The 25,825-nt window shown below is 37.7% G+C and overlaps 1 protein-coding gene across 12 annotated transcripts in view; it reads right to left on the bottom strand.

Annotated features, from left to right (window-relative positions):
- The window catches only part of RAB3GAP1 (RAB3 GTPase activating protein catalytic subunit 1), a 166,944-nt gene extending 141,892 nt beyond the window's left edge, over positions 1 to 25,052 (bottom strand). For 7 of the 12 annotated variants that reach the window (XR_007478551.1, XR_007478552.1, XR_007478553.1 and 4 more), the window contains exons 1-3: positions 25,005 to 25,052; positions 24,847 to 24,902; positions 20,029 to 20,104 (exon numbers count right to left, since the gene is read on the bottom strand). Coding sequence is in view for 7 of the 12 variants with exons in the window: in XM_049712667.1 (XP_049568624.1) it covers positions 20,029 to 20,104; positions 24,847 to 24,902; positions 25,005 to 25,022 (150 nt within the window). In the remaining 5 variants the exon portion in view is untranslated. The remainder of the gene's footprint in view (positions 1 to 20,028; positions 20,105 to 24,846; positions 24,903 to 25,004) is intronic. The other 5 variants (XM_033420303.2, XM_033420302.2, XM_049712668.1 and 2 more) reach the window with 2 other exon arrangements.
- Positions 25,053 to 25,825: the final 773 nt, after the last annotated feature.

Raw genomic sequence — 25,825 nt, 5'->3', positions numbered from 1 at the left:
TGCAACAAAAAGAATAAAATACCTAGGAATAAACCTACCTAAGGAGACAAAAGACCTGTATGCAAAAAACTACAAGACAGTGATGAAAGAAATTAAAGATGATATAAATAGATGGAGAGATATACCATGTTCTTGGATTGGAAGAATCAACATTGTGAAAGTGACTATATTATCCAAAGCAGTCTACAGATTCATTGCAATCCCTATCAAACTACCACTGGCATTTTTAACAGACCTAGAACAAAACATTTCACAATTTGTATGGAAACACAAAAGACCCCGAATAGCCAAAGCAATCTTGAGAAAGAAAAACGGAGCTGGAGGAATCAGGCTCCCTGACTTCAGACAATGCTACAAAGCTACAGTAATCAAACAGTATGGTACTGGAACAAAAAAAGAAATATAGATCAATGAAACAGGACAGAAAGCCCAGAAATAAACCCACACACATATGGTCACCTTATCTTTGATAAAGGAGATATCTTTGATAAAGGAGGCAAGAATACACAGTGGAGAAAAGACAGCCTCTTCAATAAGTGGTGCTGGGAAAACTGGACAGGTACATGTAAAAGTATGAAGTTAGAATACTCCCTAACACCATACACAAAAATAAACTCAAAATGGATTAAACACAATGTAAGGCCAGACACTATCAAACTGGCCTTACACTATCAAACTCTTAGAGGAAAACATAGGCAGGACACTCTATGACATAAATCACAGCAAGATCCTTTTTACCCACCACCTAGAGAAATGGAAATAAAAACAAGAATAAACAAATGGGACCTAATGAAACTTCAAAGCTTTTGCACAGCAAAGGAAACCATAAACAAGACCAAAAGACAATCCTCATAATGGGAGAAAATATTTGCAAATGAAGCAACTGACAAATGATCAGTCTCCAAAATTTACAAGCAGCTCATGCAGCTCAATAACAAAAAAACAAACAACCCAATCCAAAAATGGGCAGAAGACCTAAACAGACATTTCTCTAAAGAAGATATACAGATTGCCAACAAACACATGAAAGAATGCTCAACATCATTAATCATTAGAGAAATGCAAATCAAAACTACAATGAGATACCATCTCACACCAGTCAGAATGGCCATCATCAAAAAATCTAGAAACGATAAATGCTGGAGAGGGTGTGGAGAAAAGGGAACACTCTTGCACTGTTGGTGGGAACGGAAACTGATACAGGCACTATGGAGAACAGTATGGAAGTTCCTTAAAAAACTACAAATAGAACTACCATACGACCCAGCAATCCCATTACTGGGCATATACCCTGAGAAAACCATAATTCAAAAGGAGTCATGTACCAAAATGTTCACTGCAGCTCTATTTACAATAGCCAGGACATGGAAGCAACCTAAGTGTCATCAACTGATGAATGGCTAAAGAAAATGTGGCTCATATTTACAATGGAGTATTACTCAGCCATAAAAAGAAAAGAAATTGAGTTATTTGTAGTGAGGTGGATGGACCTAGAATCTGTCATACAGAGTGAAGTAAGTCAGAAAGAGAAAAACAAATACCATATGCTAACATATATACATGGAATCTAAAAAAAAAAAAAAAAAAAAAAGGTTCTGAAGAACCTCAGGCCAGGACAGGAATAAAGACACAGACGTACAGAATGGACCTGAGGACACGGGGAGGGGGAAGAGTATGCTGGGACGAAGTGAGACAGTGGCATGGACCAAATGTGAAACAGATAGCTAGTTGGAAGCTGCCACATAGCACAGGGAGATCAGCTTGGTGCTTTGTGACCACCTAGAGGGATGGGATAAGGAGGGTGGGAGGGAGACGCAAGAGGAAGGAGATATGGGGATATATGTATAGCTGGTACACTTTGTTATAAAGCGGAAATTAACACACCATTGGTAAGCAATTATACTCCATTAAAGATGTTAAACAAAAATGAGCAAAATCATCTCCATAGCAGATATACAAAATGGCCAATAAGCACAAGAAAAGATGCTCAACATGACAAATCATTAGGGAAATGCAAAACAAAGCCACAATGAGATCAAAACCACTTTACACCCATTAAGATGGCCACCAAAAAAAAAAAAAAAAAAACACAAGTGTTGGTGTGGATGAGGAGAAACTGGAACCCTTGTGCATTGCCAGTGGAAATGTAAAATGATGCAGCTCCTGTGGAAAACAATATGGTGGTTCTTCAAAAACTTAAAAATAGAACTACCAATGATCTAGCAATTCCATTTTTGGGTATATACCCAAAAGACTTAAAAGCAGGGACTCAAACTGGTATTTGTACAACCATATTCATAGCAGCATTATTTGCAATAGCCAAAGGTAGAAGCAACCTGTGTCTAATGACAAATAAATGAATGGATTAACAAAGTGTAGCATATACATACAATGGAATTTTATTTCAGCCTTAAAAAGGAATGAAACTGATACACACTACAATATGGGTAAACTTTGAAGACACTATGCTAAGAGAAACAAGCCAGACATAAATATTGGATGATTCCTCTCATATGATATTGTTAGTGTTTAATGAGTATAGTTTCAGTTCAGGATGATGAAAAAGTTCTCGATATGGATGGTGGTAATCATTGCACAACAGTGTGAATGCACTTAATTTATGCCTTAAGTGTACACTTAACAATGGTTAAATTGGTAATTTTTTACAAGTTTTCTTATGTTCTTTACTAAAATGAAAAATTTATAATTTTTGTAATGCAAAAGACACATTCAAATTAAAAGAAAAATGACAGGCTAGGCAAAAGATCTGAAACACAGTTATTAACAAAGCCCTTCTATAACTCAATAAGAAAGACAGTAGAAAATTGGTCAATGTATATAATGAGCAATGAGCAATCGAAAGGGAAATTCTAATGTTTAATAAACATGAAGGAACACTCATTTTCAACAGTGCTCAGGAAAATAAACATAAAAATTAGATAGTTTTATATTGACAAAAATATAATGAAAATCGTGTTGGAGGACTGAGGAAATGTGTGCATTCATGTGCCATGCATGAGGAGAGCAGAAGTACATTCAATCATCTTGGTGGAAAACAAAGCTGTATTTATCAAAAATAAAAAACACATTGCCTTTGACTTAGTAATCCTACTTTTAGAAGTGTTATAGAAATATTCATACAAGTCTGGAAATGTATGTACAAAAATGCTTACTACCCCAGTGCTACAACTGCAAAAATTGAAAATTAAATATCCTTTCAATAGGAATATAAACAAAGACATTATGGTACAGTTATACAGTACATTACAATGCAAGCATTAAAATAATGAGATAAATGCCTGTGTCTTATCTTGGGAAAAAAGCCAACAAAATATAAAGTTTTTTAAAAAAGGCAGTTGTAGCACAAAACAGATCTTTTTTTTTAAAGGTATGACACACACACACGGGATAGAATATCAAACAGTTAAACACTGTTAGCTCTGAAAAGGAGATGGGCGGAAAGGAAGTGATGAGGAGGAAACTGTCACTTTTGAAATACAAACATTATTTGATTTGGTTATATTATTTTTGTAATTACAGGGTATTTTAAATTTTAATAAAAATATTCTGACCTCAAAACTACAGAATGGAAAGGACAGGAAAGACAATTTCAGGAAACTGACTTCAGAAGATAACCTTCTAGGCCATATGACAGATATCTTGCCCCCAAATATTTCTCCATACAATCTAAAGCTGTTTATTTACTTTTCTTACATTTTTCTGAAATTCCACTGGTGTCCTCTTAAAAACATTAAAAACTTGAGCATTATATGGTTGCAAGGAATTCAGGCTAGGAGCCCAAAAGCAGTTCCTGTGAATTACTTTAGTCATTGATAGGATAAGGAACTCTCCCTGGAAGAGTAACAATTTCAATTTCATTTTTATTTTCCTTTAGCATTTTAGTAACATACGAAACCAAAATACTTCTTGTAAGATCAAGTGATTATCACCCATTCAAATCTTTTTTAAATAAATTAATAAAAAACTACACTCTACTAACCCAAGTAAGATTAGCATTATATTTTGGAGATGGGGATAGAAACAGGAAACAAAGGAAAGAAGTAGGTAATTTTGGAGCATTCAACATTTTAAGGGTAGGGCGGACCATCAAAACTTGAGGCCAGGATACCAGAGACTGAGTAAAAGACTAGGGAGGTAGAGGTATATTAAGGACAAATTTCACTGTCTTAAAAATTATTAGACCTGTGTGTGGGGTACAGAACTTCATGATCGGACTTCCCTGGTGGCACAGTGGTTAAGAATCCGCCTGCCAATGCAGGGGACACGGGTTCGAGCCCTGGTCCGGGAAGATCCCACATGCTGCAGAGCAACCAAGCCCGTGCGTCACAACTACTGAGCCTGCGCTCTAGAGCCCACGAGCCACAACTACTGAGCCCACGTGCCACAACTGAAGCCCACACGCCTAGAACCCGTACTCCTCAACAAGAGAAGCCACTGCAGCGAGAAGTCCACGCACTGCAACAAGTAGCCCCCGCTCACTCCAACTAGAGACAGTCTGTGAGCAGCAACAAAGAACGCAGCCAAAATTTAATTAAAGAAAAAAACTTCAAGATCAAGTAAGCCTTTGGATATGTACTCAACCAAAACAAAATACATTAATTTTTTAAATAGTAAATGCATACGAAACAAAATTTAAAATAGTAGCTTTTATTTAATCTTTTTTGAGTCACAGGTTCCTTTAAGTATCCGATGAAAGCTCTGGACCATCTGCCAGGAAAATCATGCATATTCACATTAAAAATTAAGCATGTATAAAAAAATTAAGCATGTACACAATTTAAAGAGACCTAAGACTCTGGGTTAAGAACTCGTATTAAAGAGACCTAAGACTCTGGGTTAAGACTCCCTCTGTCCACAAAGAACTTCATCCTTTAAACTGGCTTAACTCTAATTCTACTAACATGATAAAACCTAACTTCCACCATAATTTTTTTTCCTAAATTTTTTATTTTTATTTATTTATTTATTTTTGGCTGTACCACATGGCATGTGGGATCCTCGTTCCCTGACCAGGGATCGAACCCATGCCCCCTGCATTGCAAGCGTGGAATGCTAACCACTGGACTGCCAGGGAAGTCCCAACCATAACTTGCTTAAGCAACTGAGTTCAGAGATCTAATTTGGGATTAACTGCTTGAACACCTACAAGTCATTAGTTGTACACTTTATGGAGGGAGGAACAGAAAGAATACAGCCCTCCATTGGTGTCCGCAGAGAACTGGTCTACGGACGTCTCTCCCACAGCCCCCTAAGATACCAAAATCATCAGATACTCAAGTCCCTTACATAAAATAGTGTAATATTTGCACAGAAACTATGCACATCCTCTTGTGTACTTTAAATCACCTCTAGATTACTTATAATAACTAATACAATGTAGATGCTATATAAATAGTTGTAAATACTATGTAAATAGTTGCCAGTGCCACAAATTCAAGTTTTGCTTTTTGGAACTTTCTGGAACTTTTTTTTTTTTAACAATATTTTTGATCCTCAGTTGAATCTGCAGATGTGGAACCCACAGATACGGAGGGTTGACTATACTGATAGCTGAGGAATAGATAAAATGACTATGGAGTAAAGAGTTAAAGTATTTAACAATCTGGAGGTGAGGGAGGATAGAGAGGTTGTTGTTTTGTTTTTTTTTTTTTGCGGTACGCGGGCCTCTCACTATCGTGGCCTCTCCCGTTACGGAGCACAGGCTCCAGACGCGCAGGCTCAGTGGCCATGGCTCACGGGCCTAGCCGTTCCGCGGCATGTGGGATCTTCCCGGACCGGGGCACGAACCCGTGTCCCCTGCATCAGCAGGCGGACTCTCAACCACTGCGCCACCAGGGAAGCCGAGAGGTTGTTTTAATCAACAGGAAGCAGAATAACAATTCCTGATCCATAGTAGGAACTCTATAAATGAATGAATGAAAAGTGAATAAAACAATAAATAAACAAAAGGAAGGAGCTGAAGAGACTTACTACATGGCTCCAGTAATAGGGAGAGAATTTTAATATTTTGGGCACTACCCTGAAAACATAATTTAAACATTTCCTCCTCACTATAGAAAAATACAGTCAAAATTCTCAACAGCCATATTTACAACCAAATTTTTAGAAAATGACTCACCCATTAGACTTCCCAATTACAGTATATATAAAATTCATTAGGAGGAAAAAATCAAATTACTAAATCAAAATCAAAGAAAAAAGGAGAAAAATTACTAAGTCAAAGGAGGAAAAAAATAAAAAATAAAATCAAAATATAAAGAAAAGGGCTACCTACAAAATTAAATGCAGACAAATTCAACTAAATACTAACTTACTTTAAAATACACCAGGGACTTCCCTGGTGGCGCAGTGATTAAGAATCCACCTGCCAATGCAGGGGATGTGGGTTCGAGCCCTGATCCAGGAAGATCCTACATGCCATGGAGCAACTACTGAACCTGCACTCTAGCGCCCTCAAGCCACAACTACTGAGCCCACGTGCCACAACTACTGAAGCCCACACGCACAGAGCCACCACATGCTAAGCCACCACAACGAGAAGCGGATTCCTAACAACTGTGCCACCTGGGAAGCCCCCCAAAAATCTTTTAAAATATACGAAGATAAAAACTATGAAATAATAGAACTAAAAATGTCTGAAGAGACGTCTCATCTATCTCTGATGAAACCTGAACCTTTACCTGAAACTTTTCAGCCAAAATACATTACGCAGTTTTATTTTTTCCCAGCTAGGTGCTAAGTTTTTAACTTCTAGGAGCTCTAAGGAAGCAAATGATACTTTTTATAGCAAATAAATGTTAAGTAATTCTATTAGTTTATATTCTATTCTACTTAAGCAAATATCATTTTAAAGCTTCTGGTGAATACTTTTAAGAGAGGCAACCTCAGCAGCAGCAAAAACTAATTGAGATGGCCCAATGCCACAAAGGAAATAAGCACTAAAACTAGAATTCCTGAGAGGGAAGGACTGGGAGTGTGGGATTAGCAGATGTAAACTATTATACATAGGAAGGATAAACAACAAGGTCCTACTGTATAGCACAGGGAACTATATTCGATATCCTGTGGTAAACCATAACGGAAAAGAATATGAAAAAAGGAATGTCTGTATGTGTGTGAGTCACTCTGCTGTACAGCAGAGATTGCCACAACATTGTACATCAATTATACTCAATAAAAAAAATTTTAATTTAGAAATCACCAGAAAACTACTAGAACTCATTAATGAATGCAGTAAAGTTGCAGGATACAAAATCAGTATACAGAAATCTGTTGCATTTCTACACACAAACAACGAACTATCAGTAAAAGAAATTAAGGAAACAATCCCATTTACCATCACATCAAAAAGAACAAAATACTTAAGAATAAACTTATCTAAGGAAGTAAAAGACCCACACTCAGAAAACTGTAAGACCCTGATGAAAGAAATTAAAGATGACACAAACAGATGGAGAGATATATCGTGTTCATGGATTGGAAGAATTAACATTGTTAAAATGACCATACTACTCAAGACAATCTACAGATTCAGTGCAATCTCTATCAAAATACCAAAGGCATGGGCTTCCCTGATGGCGCAGTGGTTGAGAGTCCGCCTGCCGATGCAGGGGACGCGGGTTCGTGCCCCGGTCCAGGAAGATCCCACATGCCGTGGAGCAGCTAAGCCCGTGAGCCATGGCCGCTGAGCCTGCGCGTCCGGAGCCTGTGCTCCACAACAGAAGAGGCCACAACAGTGAGAGGCCCACGTACCACAAAAAAAAAAAAAAAAAAAAAAAAAAAAAAAACCAAAGGCATTTTTCACAGAACTAGAATTTTTTTTTTTTTTGGTCTGTGCCACACAGCATGCAGGATCTTAGTTCCCCAACCAGGGACTGAACCCTTGCCCCCCATAGTGAAAGCAGAGTCCTAACCACTGGATCACCAGGGAATTCCAAACTAGAGCCAATAATTTTAAAGTTTCTTGGGAAACTCAAAAGACCCCAAATAGTGAAAATAATCCTAAAAAAGAAGAACAGAGTTGGAGGAATCATGCTCCCTGACTTCAGACTATACTACAAAGCTACAGTAATCAAAACAGCATGGGGAATTCCCTGGAGGTCCAGTGGTCAGGGCTCCACGCTTTCACTGCCAAGTGCCCAGGTTCAATCCCTGGTCAGGGAACTAAGATCCCGCAAGTCGTGCAGCATGGCCAAACATAAAACAGTAAGATACTGGCACAAAAACACACATAAATCAGTGTAACAGAATGGAGAGCCCAGAAATAAACCCACACACTTAGAGTCAATTAATCTATGACAAAGGAGGCAAGAATATACATTGAAGAAAAGACAGCCTTCGATAAGTGGTTCTGGGAAAGCTGGACAGCTACGTGTAAAAGAATGAAATTAGAACATTCTCTAACACCATATACAAAAATAAACTTAAAATGGATTAAAGACCTAAACGTAAGACCAGAAACCATAAAACTCCTAGAAGAAAACATAGGCAGAACACTCTGGCATAAGCTGTAGCAATTTTTTTTTTTTGAATCTTTCTCCTAAAGCAAAGGAAATAAAAGCCAAAATAAACAAATGGTACCCAATTAGACTTAAAAGCTTTCGCACAGCAAAGGAAACCACCAACAAAACAAAGAGACTACCTATTGAATGGGAGAAAATATTTTCAAATGGTATGACTGATAAGAAGTTAATTCCCAAAATATACAAATGGCTCACACAACTCAATATCAAAAAAACAACTCAATATGAATGAAAAAATTGGCAGAAGACCTGAATAGACATTTTTCCGAAGAAGATATACAGATGGCCAACAGGCACATGAAAACATTGTTAATCATCAGAGAAATGCAAATTAAAACCACAATGAGATATCACCTTACACCTTTCAGAATGGCTATCATCAAAAAGACCACAAATAGGGCTTCTCTGGTGGCGAGGTGGTTGAGAGTCCGCCTGCCGATGCAGGGGACACAGGTTCGTGCCCCGGTCCAGGAAGATCCCACATGCCGCGGAGCGGCTGGGCCCGTGAGCCATGGCCGCTGAGCCTGCGCATCCGGAGCCTGTGCTCCGCGGCAGGAGAGGCCACAACAGTGAGAGGCCCGAGTACCACAAAAAAAAAAAAAAAGAAAAGAAAAAAAAGACCACAAATAACAAATGTTGGTGAGCATGTGGAGAAAAGGAATCCCTCATACACTGTTATTGGGAATGTAAGTTGGTGCAGCCACTGTGGAAAACAGTACAGAGGTTTCCTCAAAAAACTAAAAACAGAACTACCATATGACGCAGCAATTCCATTCCTGGGTATATATCTGAAAAAAACAAAAACCCTAATTTGAAAATATACATGGACCCCAATGTTCATAGCAGCATTATTTACAATTGCCAAGATATAGAAACAACCTAAGTGTCCATCAACTGATGAATGGATAAAGATATGTTTTATATATATATATATATATATATATATACACACACACACACACGGACTATTACTCAGCCATAAAAAAGAACAAAATTTTGCAATTTGCAGCAATATGGATGGACTTGGAGGGCATTACGCTAAGTGAAACAAGTCAGGGAAAAGCAAATACTGTATGATATCATCTACATGTAGAATCTAAAAACTACAGCCAACTAGTGAATATAACAAAAACGAAAGCAGACTCACAGATCCAGAGAACAAACTAGTGGTTATGGGGTGGGAGGGGTGGCACTATAGGGGTGGAGTGGGAGGTAACAGCTATGTCTGTAAGACAGGCTCAAGGATGTATTGTACAACACAGAGAACATAGCCAATATTTTGTATTAACTGTAAATGGAAAATAATCTTTAAAAATGGCATAAAAATTTTTAAATAGCAAAAAGGAAAAAAGATGTGATATATAGATACATATATACACACACACACAATGGAATATTACTCAGCCATAAAACAAGAATGAAATTTTGCAATTTGCAACAACATGGATAGACCTGGAGGGTCTTATGCTTAGGGAAGTAAGTCAGAGAAAGGCAAATACTGTAATCACTTATATGTGGAGTCTAAAGAATAAAACAAACAAATGGATGTAACAAAACAGAAATAAAATCAGAGATATAAAGAACAAACTAGTGGCTACCAGTGGAGAGAGGGAAGGGGGAGAAAATCAAGAGGTACAAACTATTATGTATAAAATAAATAAGCTACAAGGATACATTGTACAGCACAGGGAGTATAACCAATATTTTATAATAACTATAAATGGAGCATAACCCTTAAAAACTGTGAATCACTGCTGTACACCTGTAATTTATATAATATTGTACATCAAGTATACCTTAATAAAAATAAGTTAAGAAGGGGCTTCCCTTGTGGCGCAGTGGTTGAGAGTCCGCCTGCCGATGCAGGGGACACGGGTTCATGCCCCGGTCTGGGAAGATCCCACATGCCACGGAGCGGCTGGGCCTGTGAGCCATGGCCGCTGAGCCTGCGCGTCCGGAGCCTGTGCTCCGCAGCAGGAGAGGCCGTAGCAGTGAGAGGCCCGCGTACCGCAAAAAAAAAAAAAAAAAAAAAAAAAAGAAACAAACTAGAATTCTAATACAAGCCATATGATTGTAGGGCCCATACTCCTTTTTTTTTGGACCACTTCATTTATTTATGTATTTTTTGGCTGCACTGCTCTGCATGCAGGATCCTAGTTCCTTGACAAGGGATCGAACCCGTGCCCCCTGCAGTGGAAGCGTGGAGTCCTAACCATTGTACTGCCAGGGAATTCCCTAGGGCCCGTACTCTTCATCGCTATGCTATGCTGTCTCTTAAAGATATCGTCTGCCATTTATTACAATAAAATTTTTAACACAGTAACAGCAAAGAACTCCAAAAACTTCCAATTTGAAAGCAGAGGAAATATAAAATATTTTTCCTTCTGTATAATATCCAGAAAAGCTACAGACATGATTACTATTTAAAGGAAAAAGAGTATAAACATTAATTTAAATAATCCTATTCCTAAAAATGTTACAGGTAACTCAATGTAGCTTTCATTTTGATTTACTTCATTTCAGAAACACCATATTCTCATCACTGACTGATCCTCAACTGTCTAGTCTCCCAAAACTTTAGCGTTTAAAAAATCTCCACTCCCCCCACTCTAATGATCCATGTGACACTTCGGTGTTTGGAGAGAAGGCAAATAAAGAAATATAAATTGTTTATAATGGTGGTATCAGTCACAAGTCTGACCTATTGTTACTGTAGTTTGGGAAGTTTCTCAACAAGAGCAAAACTATAATTAAAATTTATTTTACATTTGCCTTATGAAATTTAAGTACTGAAATAAATGTCATTCCAGTCTACTGGGTGGGTATGAAAAATCTCAACACATTTCAATACTATTAAAGTCATTCTTCTTTTATTAATATTCTAAAGTTAATAATCTTTCTTCCATAAGAAAGAATTTTTCTTCCATAATAATCTTTCTTCCATCTTTCTTCTTATCTTTCAGTGAGATAAGAGTCAGTCACTGACTGGGACTTCCCTGGTGCTCCAGTGGGTAAGATGCCTCACTCCCGATGCAGAGGGCCCAGGTTGGATCCCTGGTCGGGAACTAGATCCCCCACGCATGCCGCAACTAACAGTTCTCATGCTGCAATTAAGAAGCCCGCGTGCCGCAAACTAAAGATCCCACATGCCGCAATGAAGATCCCAGTGCAGCCAAAATAAGTAAAAAAAAAAAAAAGAGCATAAACAGTTCTATTCTCAGATCATGCCATACCTAAACTTAACATCTCATGAAAAGTACTTCAAATTTTTGCTAGATTCATAGAATCACGAAATTACAAGACTAAAAAGAATTTAAAAGGTCATTTCTTTAATTTCCTTGTCTTCAAGCAGGATCATATTCATACCACCAAGATTTTTATCTATTTTATTAAGCCCAAGAAACTAAAATTCCAAAATCTGCCTTAGAAACCTATTCTAATACTTCCTTATGTAATTTTACATTTTCTTAAATCTCTGAAGCCAAAAAGAGCAGAGTAAAATAGAAATGTGGGTCTTTGAAGGCAAGCGTGACCTACTATCCTGCTTAAACCAACTTCTGACAACATGGCTTTGGGGAAATTACTACAAGCACCCACGCCTCATTTCTTGTCCATAAAATACGGTAATAGTTCATCACCAAAATTTGTCTAAGGATTAACAGGCGGAGTCACAATTATGTTGCATAGTACCATAGCTAATAGTCAATAACTGCCACTTCCTCCTCTTTTTTTTTTTTTTTAATCTTTGGTTGTGATGGGTCTTCATTGCTGCACATGGGCGTTCTCTAGTTGCAGCAAGCGGGGGCTACTCTTCATGGCGGTGCGCAGGCGTCTTGTTACGGTGGCTTCTCTCGTTGCAGAGCACAGTCTCTAGGTACACAGGTTTCAGTAGTTGCAGCATACGGGCTCAAGTTGTTGCGGCAAGCGGGCCCTAGAGCACATGGGCTTCAGTAGTTGCGGTGCATGGGCTCAGTTGTTGTGGCAAGCAGGCCCTAGAGCACGTGGGCTTCAGTAGTTGCGGTGCATGGGCTCAGTAGTTGCGGCACATGGGCCCTAGTGCACATGGGCTTCAGTAGTTGCGGCACATGGGCTCAGTAGTTGCGGTGCATGGGTTCTAGAGCGCAGGCTCAGTAGTTGTGGCACACGGGCTTAGGTGCTCCATGGCATGTGGGATCTTCCCGGACCAGGGATCAAACCCGTGTCCCCTGCACTGGCAGGCGGATTCTTAACCACTGCGCCACAAGGGAAGTCCCTCCTTGCCTGGTTGGACAGATTAACCCTCCTTTAGATAAAACTTATAAAATCTGTTTTTAAAAAAAAACATTTTTTCAAGGCTCTGGAGAGTGACCAAATGGAGACAGAAACTTGAGAGTTTATCCATGAAAAAATGAAACTGCATCCAATGAGATCTGCATTTTGTAACTTCTCGTCTAAGACAGCAGTCTCAAATTTTTCTGCCTCAAGATTCCTTTACTTTCTTAAAAGTACTGAGTACCCCATGTAAGAAATTAAAAAGGAAAAAAAATTTAATTTTTAAATTCACTTAGGGCTTCCGCGGTGGCACAGTGGTTGAGACTTCGCCTGCTGATGCAGGGGACACGGGTTTGTGCCCCGGTCCGGGAAGATCCCACATGCCGCGGAGCAGCTGGGCCCGTGAGCCACAGCCGCTGAGCCTGTGCGTCCGGAGCCTGTGCTCTGCAACGGGAGAGGCCACAACAGTGAGAGGCCCGAGTACCGCAAAAAAAAAAAAAAAAAAAAATTCATTTAAAATGACAATGAACTTATTACCTATTAAAATAAAATTTTAATATTTTCCAGAACAAAAAAATATTAACAAGAAGAGCGGTAGAGTTTTACATTTTGTAAATCTCTTTATTATATAGTTTTTAAAAGACAACTGGATTCTCATATCTGCATCTTCATTCACTCTTTGTAATCCATTGTTCTTGCTGAAGCATATAAAGAAAAAAAGGCATCACATACACAATATAGTTGGAAAAGGCAAGACCTTGTCAACCTTGAAAGGCTCTCAGGGTCCAAAAGAGGTCCTCAGACCACACCATGAGAATTTCTGACCTAATGGCAGTCTAATCTGTGCACAACTAGGGGGTAAGCCCCAAAATTTGCATATAAACTCTGCCCCAAATCTTGGTTAACTGCTAAACCATGCATGTGCTGTAGAGACTCCAGGGTACAGTGACAAAGAAGGAACTTAAAAGAAAAGATTTCAGCTGTTGTCACCACTGAAAAGAGAATGGAATTTTAATCCAATTAAGCAAACTGCTTGCTAGAACAAAAAAATATTCTTCAGAGAACACAACAGAATCTAGTCCCTAAATTTCATTCAAAATACAAGCGTAAAATTAAGAAATTACTATCCAGTATACACACAGAAAAAACACAAAACAAATAAAAAACCAAGAAAATGTGACGTATACACAAGGGAATACAGTAAACAAAATCCAACCTCAAGATGTAGATGTTGCAATTGGAGGACTAAAGGAAAATATTTTCAAACAACTTTAGAGATAAGCAATCACAGATAATTGGAAATTATAAAAGGAACCAAATACAAATTCTACACTAAAAACTACAATAATTAAATTGTAAGATACATTAAGTGGGTTTAACAGCAAACTGGAGACAACAGAAGATAAATCCTGAGAAATTATCTGAGAGAAAAAAGACTGAGGAGAGCAGAGCCTCAGAGACCTGTGGAACAGTATCAAGAAGTCAAACATAACTTAAATCACAGAAAAAAAGAATAGGCCAGAAATCTATTTTTAAAATAATGGCCAAAACTTCCCCAGTTTGGTGAAAAACAAAAAATTTACCTCTTCAGTATTAATAAAACTAAACAGGAAAAATACAAACAAAATAAACCTATGCACATTCATAGTTAAGACGGCTTAAAAAGATACAGAAAAAAAAATCTTGAACGTAGCCTGAGGAAAAAAACACCTAGCTAGAACAAAAATATAAATGCCATCTAACTTCTCAGCAGAAATTATAGAGAACAGAAGACAATGGAACTGTAACTTTAAAGAACTGGAGGGGAAACTTTTCAGCCAGAATTCTTCAGCAAAACTACTCTTCAAAAATCAAGTAAAATAAAGATACTTTTAGATAAAGAAAAACAGTATTTTTAGCCAGCCAACAGTATGGCAATTCTTCAAAAAATTAAAAATAGAATTAGCATATGATGCAAATATTCCACTTCTGGGTACATATCTAAAAGAACTGAACGGGACTCAAACAGATATTTACACACCCATGCTCACAGCAGCATTATTCACAAAAGCCAGAAAGTGGAAATAACCCAAGTGTCCATTGATAGATGAATGGATAAGCAAAATGTGGTACATATACATCCAATGGAATATTATTCCAACTTAAAAAGGAATGAAATTCTGACACATTCTACCACATGGATGAACCTTGAAGACATTAAGTATGCTAGGTGAAACCAACCAGATACAAAAGGACAAATATTGTATGATCCCACCTATATGAAGGATGTAAATTAGTGAATTCATGGAAACAGAAGTAGAACAGTGGTTACCAGGGGCTTCGGGTTGGTGGGGAGGGGAGTTTCAGTTTGGGTTGATGAAAACTTCAACAATGTAACGCCACTGAATTTTACACTTAAAAATGGTTAAAGTGGTAAACCATAAGTACAAATCGTCCTTGATTTATGATGGTGTTATTATGGCCCAATAAACTCGTAACAGGTTAGAAATATCGTTACGTCAACATAATACACCTAATCTATCATATATTATAGCTTAGCCTAGCCTACCTTAAACATGCTCAGAACACTTAACATTAGCCTAGTTAGACAAAATCATCTAACACAGAGCCTATTTTGTAATGAAATGTTGACTACCTCATGTAATTTATTGAGTACTCAAAGTGAAAAACAGAATGGTTACACGGGTACAGAACGGTTTTAAGTGTATCAGTTGCTTACCCTCGTGACTGAATGGTTTACTGGGAGCTGCAGCTTGCTGCCCAGCATCACAAGAGAGTACTGTACCACACAGGCTAGCCTGGGAAAAGATCAAAATTCAAAGTACAATTTCCACTGAGTGTATCACTTTTGTACCATACCCATCGAAAAATCCTAAGTCAGACCACCATAAGGTGGAGACCATCTGTATATATTTTACCACAATAAAAAAAAAATTAATCAACATACTTAACCATATTCAGAGAATAAAAAAGAAAAACCAGGGACTTCCCTGGTGGCGCAGTGGTTGAGAGTCTGCCTGCCGATGCAGGGGACACAGGTTCGTGCCCCGGTCTGGGAAGATCCCACATGCCGCGGAGCGGCTGGGCCCGTGAGCCATGGCCGCTGAGCCTGCGCTCTGCAACGGGGAGAGGCCACAACAGTGAGAGGCCCGCGTACCACCAAAAAAAAAAAAAAAAAAAAGAAAAAAAGAAAAACCATGTGATTGTTTCAATAGGTACAGAATAAGATTTGAATAAATTATACCCATGATTTCAAAAAAACCTCTCAGCTAATTAAGAACAGAATTTCCCCTGTGTTATATGAAAAATCTACAATTCTGAGTATTGAAATGCTGGACATTTCCCCCCTAAAATTGGGAAGGAGGCAAGGATGTCTACTCTCAACAATTCCATTCAAAATTTTATTAAAGGTCCCAGTTGGTGCAATTAAAAATAAGAAATGCAAGGTACAAAAATTGAAAAAGAAGTAAAACTGTCCCTATTTGCAAACAAAATGACTATGCATGTAGAAGATGCAAAAGAATTAACAAAAAGATTATGAATCTTTACATTTAACCAGGTCTCAAGATACCAAATCAATATACAAAATTCATTGTATGTCTATGCACTAGCAACAAACGAAAAAGAAAATTTAAAAACAATTCCATTTACAACTGCATCATATAACATATTTAGTAATAAATTTAACAAAAAAAATGCAAGACCTCATCAAAAACTATAAAACATTGCTGCGATAAAGATAACTTAATAAGTGAAGAGATGTCAAGCTTCAAGATTGTCAAAATGTTACTTCTCCTCAAAGTAATCTATAAATTCAACACAATCCCAATCATAGTCCTAGCATAATTATAATGTTTTTATATAAACTGACAAGCTCATTCTGAAATTAATAATGAAAACAAAGGTCCTAGAATAGACAAAACAATTTGGGAAAACAACAAAAGCTAGAGAATTTACATTAACTAAATTTGGGACTTACTCTAAAGCTATTCAGTGGTTCTCAGTTGGAGGCAATTTTGCACCTCAGGGGACATTTGGCAATGTCTAGATACATTTTTGGTTTTCACCATGGGTAGGATGCTACTGGGATCTAACAGGTAGAGGACAGGGATACTACTAAAATTCTATAATACGCGAGACAGCCCCACAACAACCTGGCCCAAAATTTCAATAGTGCCATAACTGGGAAACCCTAAACTACAGTAGTCAAGACAATGTGGTATTGACATCAGGATTTTCAAACAGATTAATAAAACAGAATACAGATTCCAGAAGATGATCCCCCTAGGTCAACTGTCTGACAAAGGCAACAAAGCAATTCAATGGAGAAAAAAAGTGTTTTCAACAAAAGGTTCTAGAACAAGATAGCCATAAGTAAAAAACTGAACTGTGATTCCCACCTCACACCATACATGTCATTAGTTCATGACGGGTCATATACCTAAATAAAAGCTAAAATGATAAATTCTAGAAGACAACATATCTTCACAACCTAGCAAAAGTACTATCTGTGAAAAGACTTAAAAGCAAAATATATAATAGAACTAAAAGATCTCTACAACTCAATAAAAACTCAACCCAATTTAAAATATGGACAAAAAACTTGAACAGTCATTTCACAAAAGACAACACACAAATGGCTAACAAGCACACAAAAAAAGTAGTCAATACCAATATTCATCACAGAAATACAAAAGTAAAACCAGAAAGAGAAATACAAATTAATTCCACAAACTACATACCCATTAGGAGGACTAAAATTTACAAGGCTGAAAACGAACAACTGTTGGTGAAAATACGAAATGACCCAAACTCTCACATATTGCTAGTGGGTAGGTAAAATGTTACAAAAGATCTAGCAATTTCTCATAAAGTTAAGCATACACTTAGCCTATGACCCAGTAATTCTACTCCTAGGTATTTACCCAAGAGAAATAAAAACATACCTCTACAAAAGGCCTCATGTAAGAATGTTCTGCTTTATTCATAATAGCAAATATGTCTGTCAACAAGTGACACACTGTGGTATATTCATACAACAGACTACTACTCAGCAATAAAAATACTGATACCTGCAACAACCTAAAATAATCTCAAATATTATGTAAAACAAGCCAGCATAAAGAGCATGTACTGTATGATAGCATGTATATCCAATCACAGAGCAGGCAAAAGTAATCTATGGTTTAAAAGAAAAAAGGAAAAGAACAGCAGATGCCTTGGAAGGGCAGGGGGCAGGGGGGGTTGCAGGGAGAAGACATGAGTGAGGAACATGGGAATCAAGTGGAAAGGTTCACTATGGACATTTCTGGGATGACAGAAATGTCCAATCTCTTGAGTGAGGAATCTTACATGATATAAACATTTATCAAAATAAGCAGTTTTGTGCATTATGTAACTTTATTTAAAAAAAATCTAGTAGGGGTGGTGAGTAGATAGTGGTAATATTGAAATAAGAAATAAAAGAATTGTTGAACCTGAGTGACACACACATGGAGGTTCCCTATACTATTTTTGAAATTTTCCATAATTAAAGGTATTTAAAAAATAATTTCTCTTAATTCTCCCTCAGTGGAGGAAGAGAACTGGTAATCACTGTCCATGATATAAACTACAATCTCTTACTAAGGTATGCTCTAAATTTTCTTTTTTATGCTGAATATATACAGCATATATATACTCCTTTACACTTTCTTTAATCTTATTCATCATAGTTACAGCTCACCTTGAAATGTGTTCATATTTTCCATATTTGATTTATTTACTACTACCCGTAGGGAGAAAACACTCCTTTTGCCCCTACTACCTGATAGCAATATGCTACCTACTTTGAATACATTACCCAACTTAAATCCCAAAGTTGAATTTAGCATCTAGAATTTTAATCTTATTAATTACCTCTCTCTCATGAAAATTCATGTGCAATGGCAAACAAGGATCTTATCCTATTCACTACTTCTTCAGACATGGCACATAAAGGATACCCAGTGAATATGTGTAAATCAAAGCATTAAGGAATATAATATCAGAGCTCACAAATACACAGTTTAGCTCTCTTTTTGACAGTACAAATCACTTCCCACTCCAGTTATATCCAGCTTATTTTGCCTTTTATTGGCTTTTATATCAACTGCTATGTCTTTGTTTCAAGTGGAATAGAATATCTGTGTTTCAGAACTTCACATTTCCTCTATCCAAAAATACAATCATAAAATATTTAAACACAGTTGATTTAATGTATATATATTACACTATATTAAATGATGTGATTTCTTTTTCTGCTCTTATTCATATGGATAAAGAAAAAAATCATAGTATTTTGAGAGTCTCAAATTCTGCTAACATCACAATTAAAGCTGAAAAACCCTAGCAAATATTGAGAATTGAGAGTTCCTTACATAGGGATAAAATGCAGTTAAGTATAGATTTATTTTTCTTTTTTTTTTTAAGAATAGATTTTTAACAAAAACAATGATCAAATTTACTAACAAAGAAGAGCATCTATATAAGCTTAAACAAAGAGAGCATCTATATAAGCTTAAAATCAAATTGTTAGTTCCCTTCAGTGAAATACAGGAAATCTAGGTTTGTTCTCAGAGTATGTGTTTCAGTAAACATTTGGCGCATGGTTTATGAGCAAAACTATCAATATCTTAAATTAGGATTAGTTTCACCTCAATTTTGAATTTTTTTTTCATTCTTGTTTTTCATTCTCAAATATCCTCAAAACATCCATAAAGTTATAAAAGAAGAGGGGAAGGACAAACATTATTAGTGGTATCATAAAAAACAAAAACTGAGAAAAATAACTACTAATGACATCAAGTTAGTTTTTGAAACCAAGATTTTTCCTCATTAGTTACGCAAAATACTACCCAAGAAGTTGGTAGTTGCAATTTTTCTCTGACCAAAAAAATCTGAAAAACTATTTTTGAACATTCTAAGGGAGAAAGCAAGAGAGAAGTAAACATCAGGAGAAACAGAAATAAAATCACTCACAAAGAATGACATTACACATACAAAATTTTATTATTTAAAAAACAGGTCACAAGTATCTTACAAATATTGTTCGCCATAGATTCCAATCCAAGTTCTTCCAGATGCCGTTCTATGTTCATAGATTATATATAACTTGGAAAGCATTTACTTTAAATGTACCAAATGCAGCAAAAGACTTAAAAATAGAAGTTTTAAAGCAAATACTCATTTAGAGACACCAGCAAATAGATCTGACCTTTTCAAGTGGCTTTCCCAAAGAGTTTCCAATCAGTTTCCAGTCATTCAAGACTTCTTCAATTTTGGAAATAAACCTAGGAAAGAGGAAAAAACTTTCTAAATATGTAACCACATTTTTTCCTATTGTTATATAATTCCTTTAAAAGTTTTTTTTAATATTTTAACACTTTCAACAAAGAAGGCTGAGTAAGTTTAGTATTGTTAGCCTAATTTATGGATGTGAAATGAAAATGAAAATAATCTTTAGCCCAAGAATTCTTAGATTGAGGGACTTCCCTGGTGGCCCAGTGGTTATGAATCTGCCGGCCAATGCAGGGGTCACGGGTTCGATCCCTTTTCCAGTAAGATCCCACATGCCGCGGAGTAACTAAGCCCATGTGCCACAACTACTGAGTCTGCACTCTACAGCCCGTGTGCCACAACTACTGAAGCCCGCGCACCTAGAGCCCGTGCTCTGCGACAAGAGAAGCCACCACACTGAGAAGCCTGCGCACTGCAAGGAAGAGTAGCCCCCGCTCTCCGCAACTAGAAAAAGCCCGTGTGCAGCAACAAACACCCAACGCCACCAAAAATAAATAAATTTTAAAAAATAATAAATTCCCTTGATAATACGTGGATTTAAAGTTTCTGCTAAAAAAAAAAATCAAAACAATGCAAAATTGTTTAGATTTCTTAGATTGATTTTTTTTAAGTCTACTGCCAACCCAACAAAACCTGTTCTGCCTTCTATAAAATATAAGAGTAAATCCCTCCATATTGAAATGAATATAATAAATTTGAGACAGGAAAACTGACAGACTAAAATGATACTAGTAAAGAAAATTATGAAGCTAATGATTTCTTCACTACCCTCCAAATAACTGATCTATTTAAATTAACTTTTCCTTTAAAGATACTTATGAATTCCCTGATTTGCCTCCCCCTCCCCCAAAAAATATTATTTGGGAACTTTCCCATTAAAACAAAACAAGTTTTAAGGGACAGCTGGCAAGAAACTGAAAGTAGATTTGTCAGCTTTAAGGAATAATCAACAGATTTTTAAACTATTCACTGTCTGATTTTAATTCTAATGATCAAGCAGAACTATTAAAGAGAATGAACGCTGACTAGCAACATGCTCAATTTCAGCAAATGAACACCGTCACATCTCAGTAGCAGTGTTCAATACATATTAAAGGACACTGTCAGAAGACCTGTTATTACTCTAATAAGCTGCCTTCTTACACTGTATATGTATGATGCAATCTAACAGCAACACGGCTCTCCTAAAACACTTACATAGTATTGCTAGAGTGCTAGAGTACTAGAGTTAATTCTAGTCAAAATATATTCAAAAGTAACAGGTTTTTCCTGTCAGTGACATTATAAATTATTTATTTACATTCTTGGTGTAACGGTAGTAATGGGAGTTTTTATGATTCAACTGAACCTTCTAATTACCTCCTCTTTAAAATTTAAAAAAAGATATTAATTAATACAATATTTTGAGGGGGTTAAAATGGCAATTATCAGTTTTTATGAAGAGTGCTCTAGAAATAAATAAACACGTTTGCAAAAAAAGAACTAAAAAATTTAAATGTAGGCATACGTGAGCAAAAATCTGTATGTGAAATACACATTACATTTATAAAGGTAAAAAACTAGAAACTGCCTTAAAGTCCAACTGCAGCAACCAGCTGTAAATTAATGGTACATCCATTCAAAGGACTAATATGCACCCATTAAAAATCATGTTTTGAAGCCCATTTGAGGAAATAAGATAATGTCCATATGTTAGATGAAAAAATGGAAGCTATAGAAATAAATATTGGGACTTCCCCAGTGGCGCAGTGGTTAAGAATCTGCCTGCCAATGCAGGAGACACAGGTTCGAGCCCTGGTCCAGGAAGATCCCACATGCTGCAGAGCAACTAAGCCCGTGTGCCACAACTACTGGGCCCACGTGCCACAACTACTGAAGCCTGCATGCCTGGAATCCGTTGCCCGCAACAAAAGAAGCCACCGCACAGAGAAGCCCGCATGTCACGACAAAGAGTAGCCCCTGCTCGCCACAACTAGAGAAAGCCCACGCATAGCAACGAAGACCCAACGCAGGCAAAAATAAATAAATTTTAAAAAATGATTTTAGAAATAAATATTAATACAGTTTAACACAAAAGTTTACAACACACAGATTACAAGGAATTTTCTCAAAATATTAACCGTAGCTATCTCCTGCTGGTAGGATTACAGGTGATTTTTCTTTTTTATTTTATAATGATGTATTATAATAAAAATAATTTAAAATAATACAGCTTTCACGGTAAAAGAAGGAACATCTTAAAATATTCATTGTATGAATCCTATCAGTACTAAAACAAACCAAAATAGGACTCTATCCTGTAAGTATTGATATTTGATTAGAAAAATGTAATAACTTTATCCCTGAAAGCTCTCCAGATCTCACCTGAAGAGTCACTTCCTCTTACTTCTCATTCTGTATTACGTTTTTTTGTTATATGCTCTTAAAAGACCAGGTTTCTTTCTCTTCTCAGTATTTCAATTGTAATTACAGGCTCCTGTACTATTATTTGATTCATATCTATCTATTCCATTAGTCTGTACGTTCAGCAAGAGCAGGAACCATATGCTTTCACTGACCACCACATCCCTAATGCCCTGCACTGTGCCTGACACATGGGTACTCAGTATTTTTTCAATTGACAAGGGATAAAAAGAGTTATTGGCTTCTCTCAATAAACTGTCCATATGGCTCATAACATACTGACAAGAAATTTCATTCAAACATTAAACTCAAGGTTTAAAAGACTCCAAAGCCTTAACATTTTCCCACAAACTGTAAAACACTGGTTTTACTCTAGAAACAAGAGCTTAAAAGTCAAAACTCAAAGTTCCTACTTTGTGGTAGTTTTCAAAGCTGTGTTAACAATTACTTCCAAATAAGGAGCTAAAGGATTTAACAGTCCACTTCAGGATACTTTAAATATTTAGCTAGTGGAAAGTAATCATTTTTCCATTAAATACTCTTGTTTCCTCTTGTTTCCTCATCCCACTCTCCAAGATTCAAATTACATTTTCTAACTACCTTTAAGACATTAAGTTATTATTTCAAATTCAACAGGTCTAAAACTGGATTCTTCTCACTTTGCCACTTTCGTATCTTCATTCTCTCAGGCAAGAAACTGCATTTCCACGGTTTTTTTTTTCTACTTGTACATTTCATCAAGCCTATCATCGACTTCTTTGAAATGTCTAACAATCTTCCCTCCTAGCCTCTCTCTTCAGTCTCCAAATCAACAACCTAATCAAATAACTTCATTTTACCTCATCTCCTCAAACCACTCTCATATCACTTTGCCACTTTAAAATCAAGGGTCCCTCACTACTGCTCTTTAATGTTCTAAAGTGTGGTCTCCTGACCAGCAGTAGCAGCAGCATCACCTGGGAGCTTGTTAGAAATGCAAATTTTTGAATCTCAGGCATACAGAATCATCAACTATGATTCTGACGCACACTGAAGTTTGAGAATCACTGGTCTTAAAGCACCAAATTTAGATTCCTTTACTTAGCTTTGGAAGCTATCTATAACCTGGTCCTATCCTCCTTAATAATCTTGTTTACTTCCCTTCAACAAACAGCCTTCACTCCAGTAAAGACATTTCATTAAATCCCAAAGGTTTTCACCTGTCTCTGTTCACGTCAGGGCCTTCTCGAATTTAACCAATTACTTTCCACTTTCCAGGCCCAGCACATTTCCTATCTTCTCTATGAAAATACCTCCAACAATTATAATCCACAGCAATAGCATCCTTAAAGTAATTTAACTATTTGCTGTTTTGTTTTTTTAACACATGGAAAAAGAGTTTTGTTTTGGCTTTGTTCTTCTCTGTTAGTATAGTTCTGAACACACAGTACTTGCTCAATAAAGCCTTGCCACTGTGCTTGTGTCTTACCGACTTTTGGGGGGGGGGGGGCGGGGGAAGGGACAACAGGTCAAACAAGTAGCCCAGCAGGGATCTCTTCTATGCCGTTTAATGACATGACATTCACATCCAGATGGATTTCCTCTCCCAACCAGAAAGATTATAAAATGTTCCAACAAGCTAACTACTGACCTCAACACTCAGAAAACCTGAAGGGCCTCTGGGACATCAAACTGATAACACCTGGATCCAAGCTATCACTCCTCCCCAAACTTGGCCTTCAACTAATTCCAGCGATCCTACAGTTTCACGTAGCTGTTTCAACTGGGAGTTTAATGGCACCGGAAGCCTGGGCCCATTACCCACTGAAATGGAACAACTCGAATCAAAGCGTTCCCAAGCCAGACGCGGACTATTTCAAAAGGTTATTCTAAAAGACAAGATGGAGCTGGTGGGAGTGGCAGACGGACAACCACCAGGACTCTGAAGAAAGGCCTCCTCCTAAAAAGGACGTACACGGCAAGATGAAAAAAGCACCTGCGAAGTTTATTGCTCACTATAACAAAATGACGTACACGGAAAGGAACGCAGGAACGGCAGCGGTAGCCTGGGAACTGTTTCTGGAGAACCAAAGGTCTAAGGAGAGTGGCCGGAGAGCGGAGAAAACTAAACTCCTCCGGGGTTTGGCTGATGTGGGCGGGCCGGGGCTGGTCAGACGCGAGACGCAGAAGAGGCTTGCGGCCGACCACAGCAGCGAGGAGGCGGAGACCCGGACACCCACGGGTCTTACTATTCCCGCAGAAGTGGCGTCTGGGTTGGGGGAGTCTATGCTGGGGGAGTAGCGGGGGGAGACGCCGGGTCCCAAAGTGCTGGTAACCAATGATAACGACTCACCTTTCCCATTCCGAGGCAGTGGTGAAGTCCGTGATCTCAAATACCTCGGACTCGGGCTGTGGGAAGTGAAAGGAAAGAAAGAGATTGAGCTCCGGGGCGCTGACACGGAGGAGCAAACTTATACAGAGATAGGGATACGGAGGGAGTAAACACCTCACCTCACTGTCGGCCGCCATCTTGAAGAGCGCCGAGGCGGGCGCTAGGGCTGCCGGGAAGAAGAGCCGGAGGGCGGGGGGCGGCGGCGGGGAGGAGAGCCGAGAGCTGGCGGAGGCGGGGAGGGGAAGGGCGGGGCCTCCGCGCAGCCCCGCCCTCGGAGTCCCGCTAGGAAAAATCTCAGGTTGAAATCATTTGATTTTTCTTTTTTAATGTTTTTTGTTCCTGAGGAGGAAGAATTTACTCTGCCCTCAAGTCCCCGTTCTTTGGCTGATTTAATACAATTTAAAATTTTCCTGTAGAGCAATGAATTCAGGAAAGGAACAGAAGCAAAGAGGTAAGACAAGGCCCTAGACCCATGTGGGTACCAGTGTATTAAAAAACCTAAAACACATCGCTTGTGTTTCTGTTTTTCTTTCCATCTCTGTTGATTGATTGCAAGGCACTGAGCTAGATGCCATAATATCCACCCTCCCTTACCCCTACCCCTCAGAGAGTTTAGTTTGGGTAAGTCATCAAATAAAATCATTATGCTATTTATCTGGTTTCTGAGAAGAGCAACATGCTGTGCAATGAACACAACACTTTTTAAGTCACTGAGGAACAGAAGGAGTGCCAGCTAGCATTTAGTAATTATATCTCATACATTCTGAAATATTTACAGAGGAAATCATACCATGTCCAGGATTTGTTTCAAAATGAGGGGAGGGAGGAGTGGATAGAGCTAGAAATAAAACAAGATTAGCCATGAGTGGATTATTGTTTAAGCTGCTGATGGTTACCTGGGTATTTATACTATCCCCTACTTCTGTTAGGCCTGAAATTT

This window comes from Orcinus orca, chromosome 7, assembly GCF_937001465.1.
Source record: "Orcinus orca chromosome 7, mOrcOrc1.1, whole genome shotgun sequence".
In the NCBI taxonomy this organism is placed as follows: Eukaryota; Metazoa; Chordata; class Mammalia; order Artiodactyla; family Delphinidae; genus Orcinus; species Orcinus orca.
Note: the sequence above shows the minus strand (reverse complement) of the source record. Positions and strands in the feature narration are given on the sequence as shown.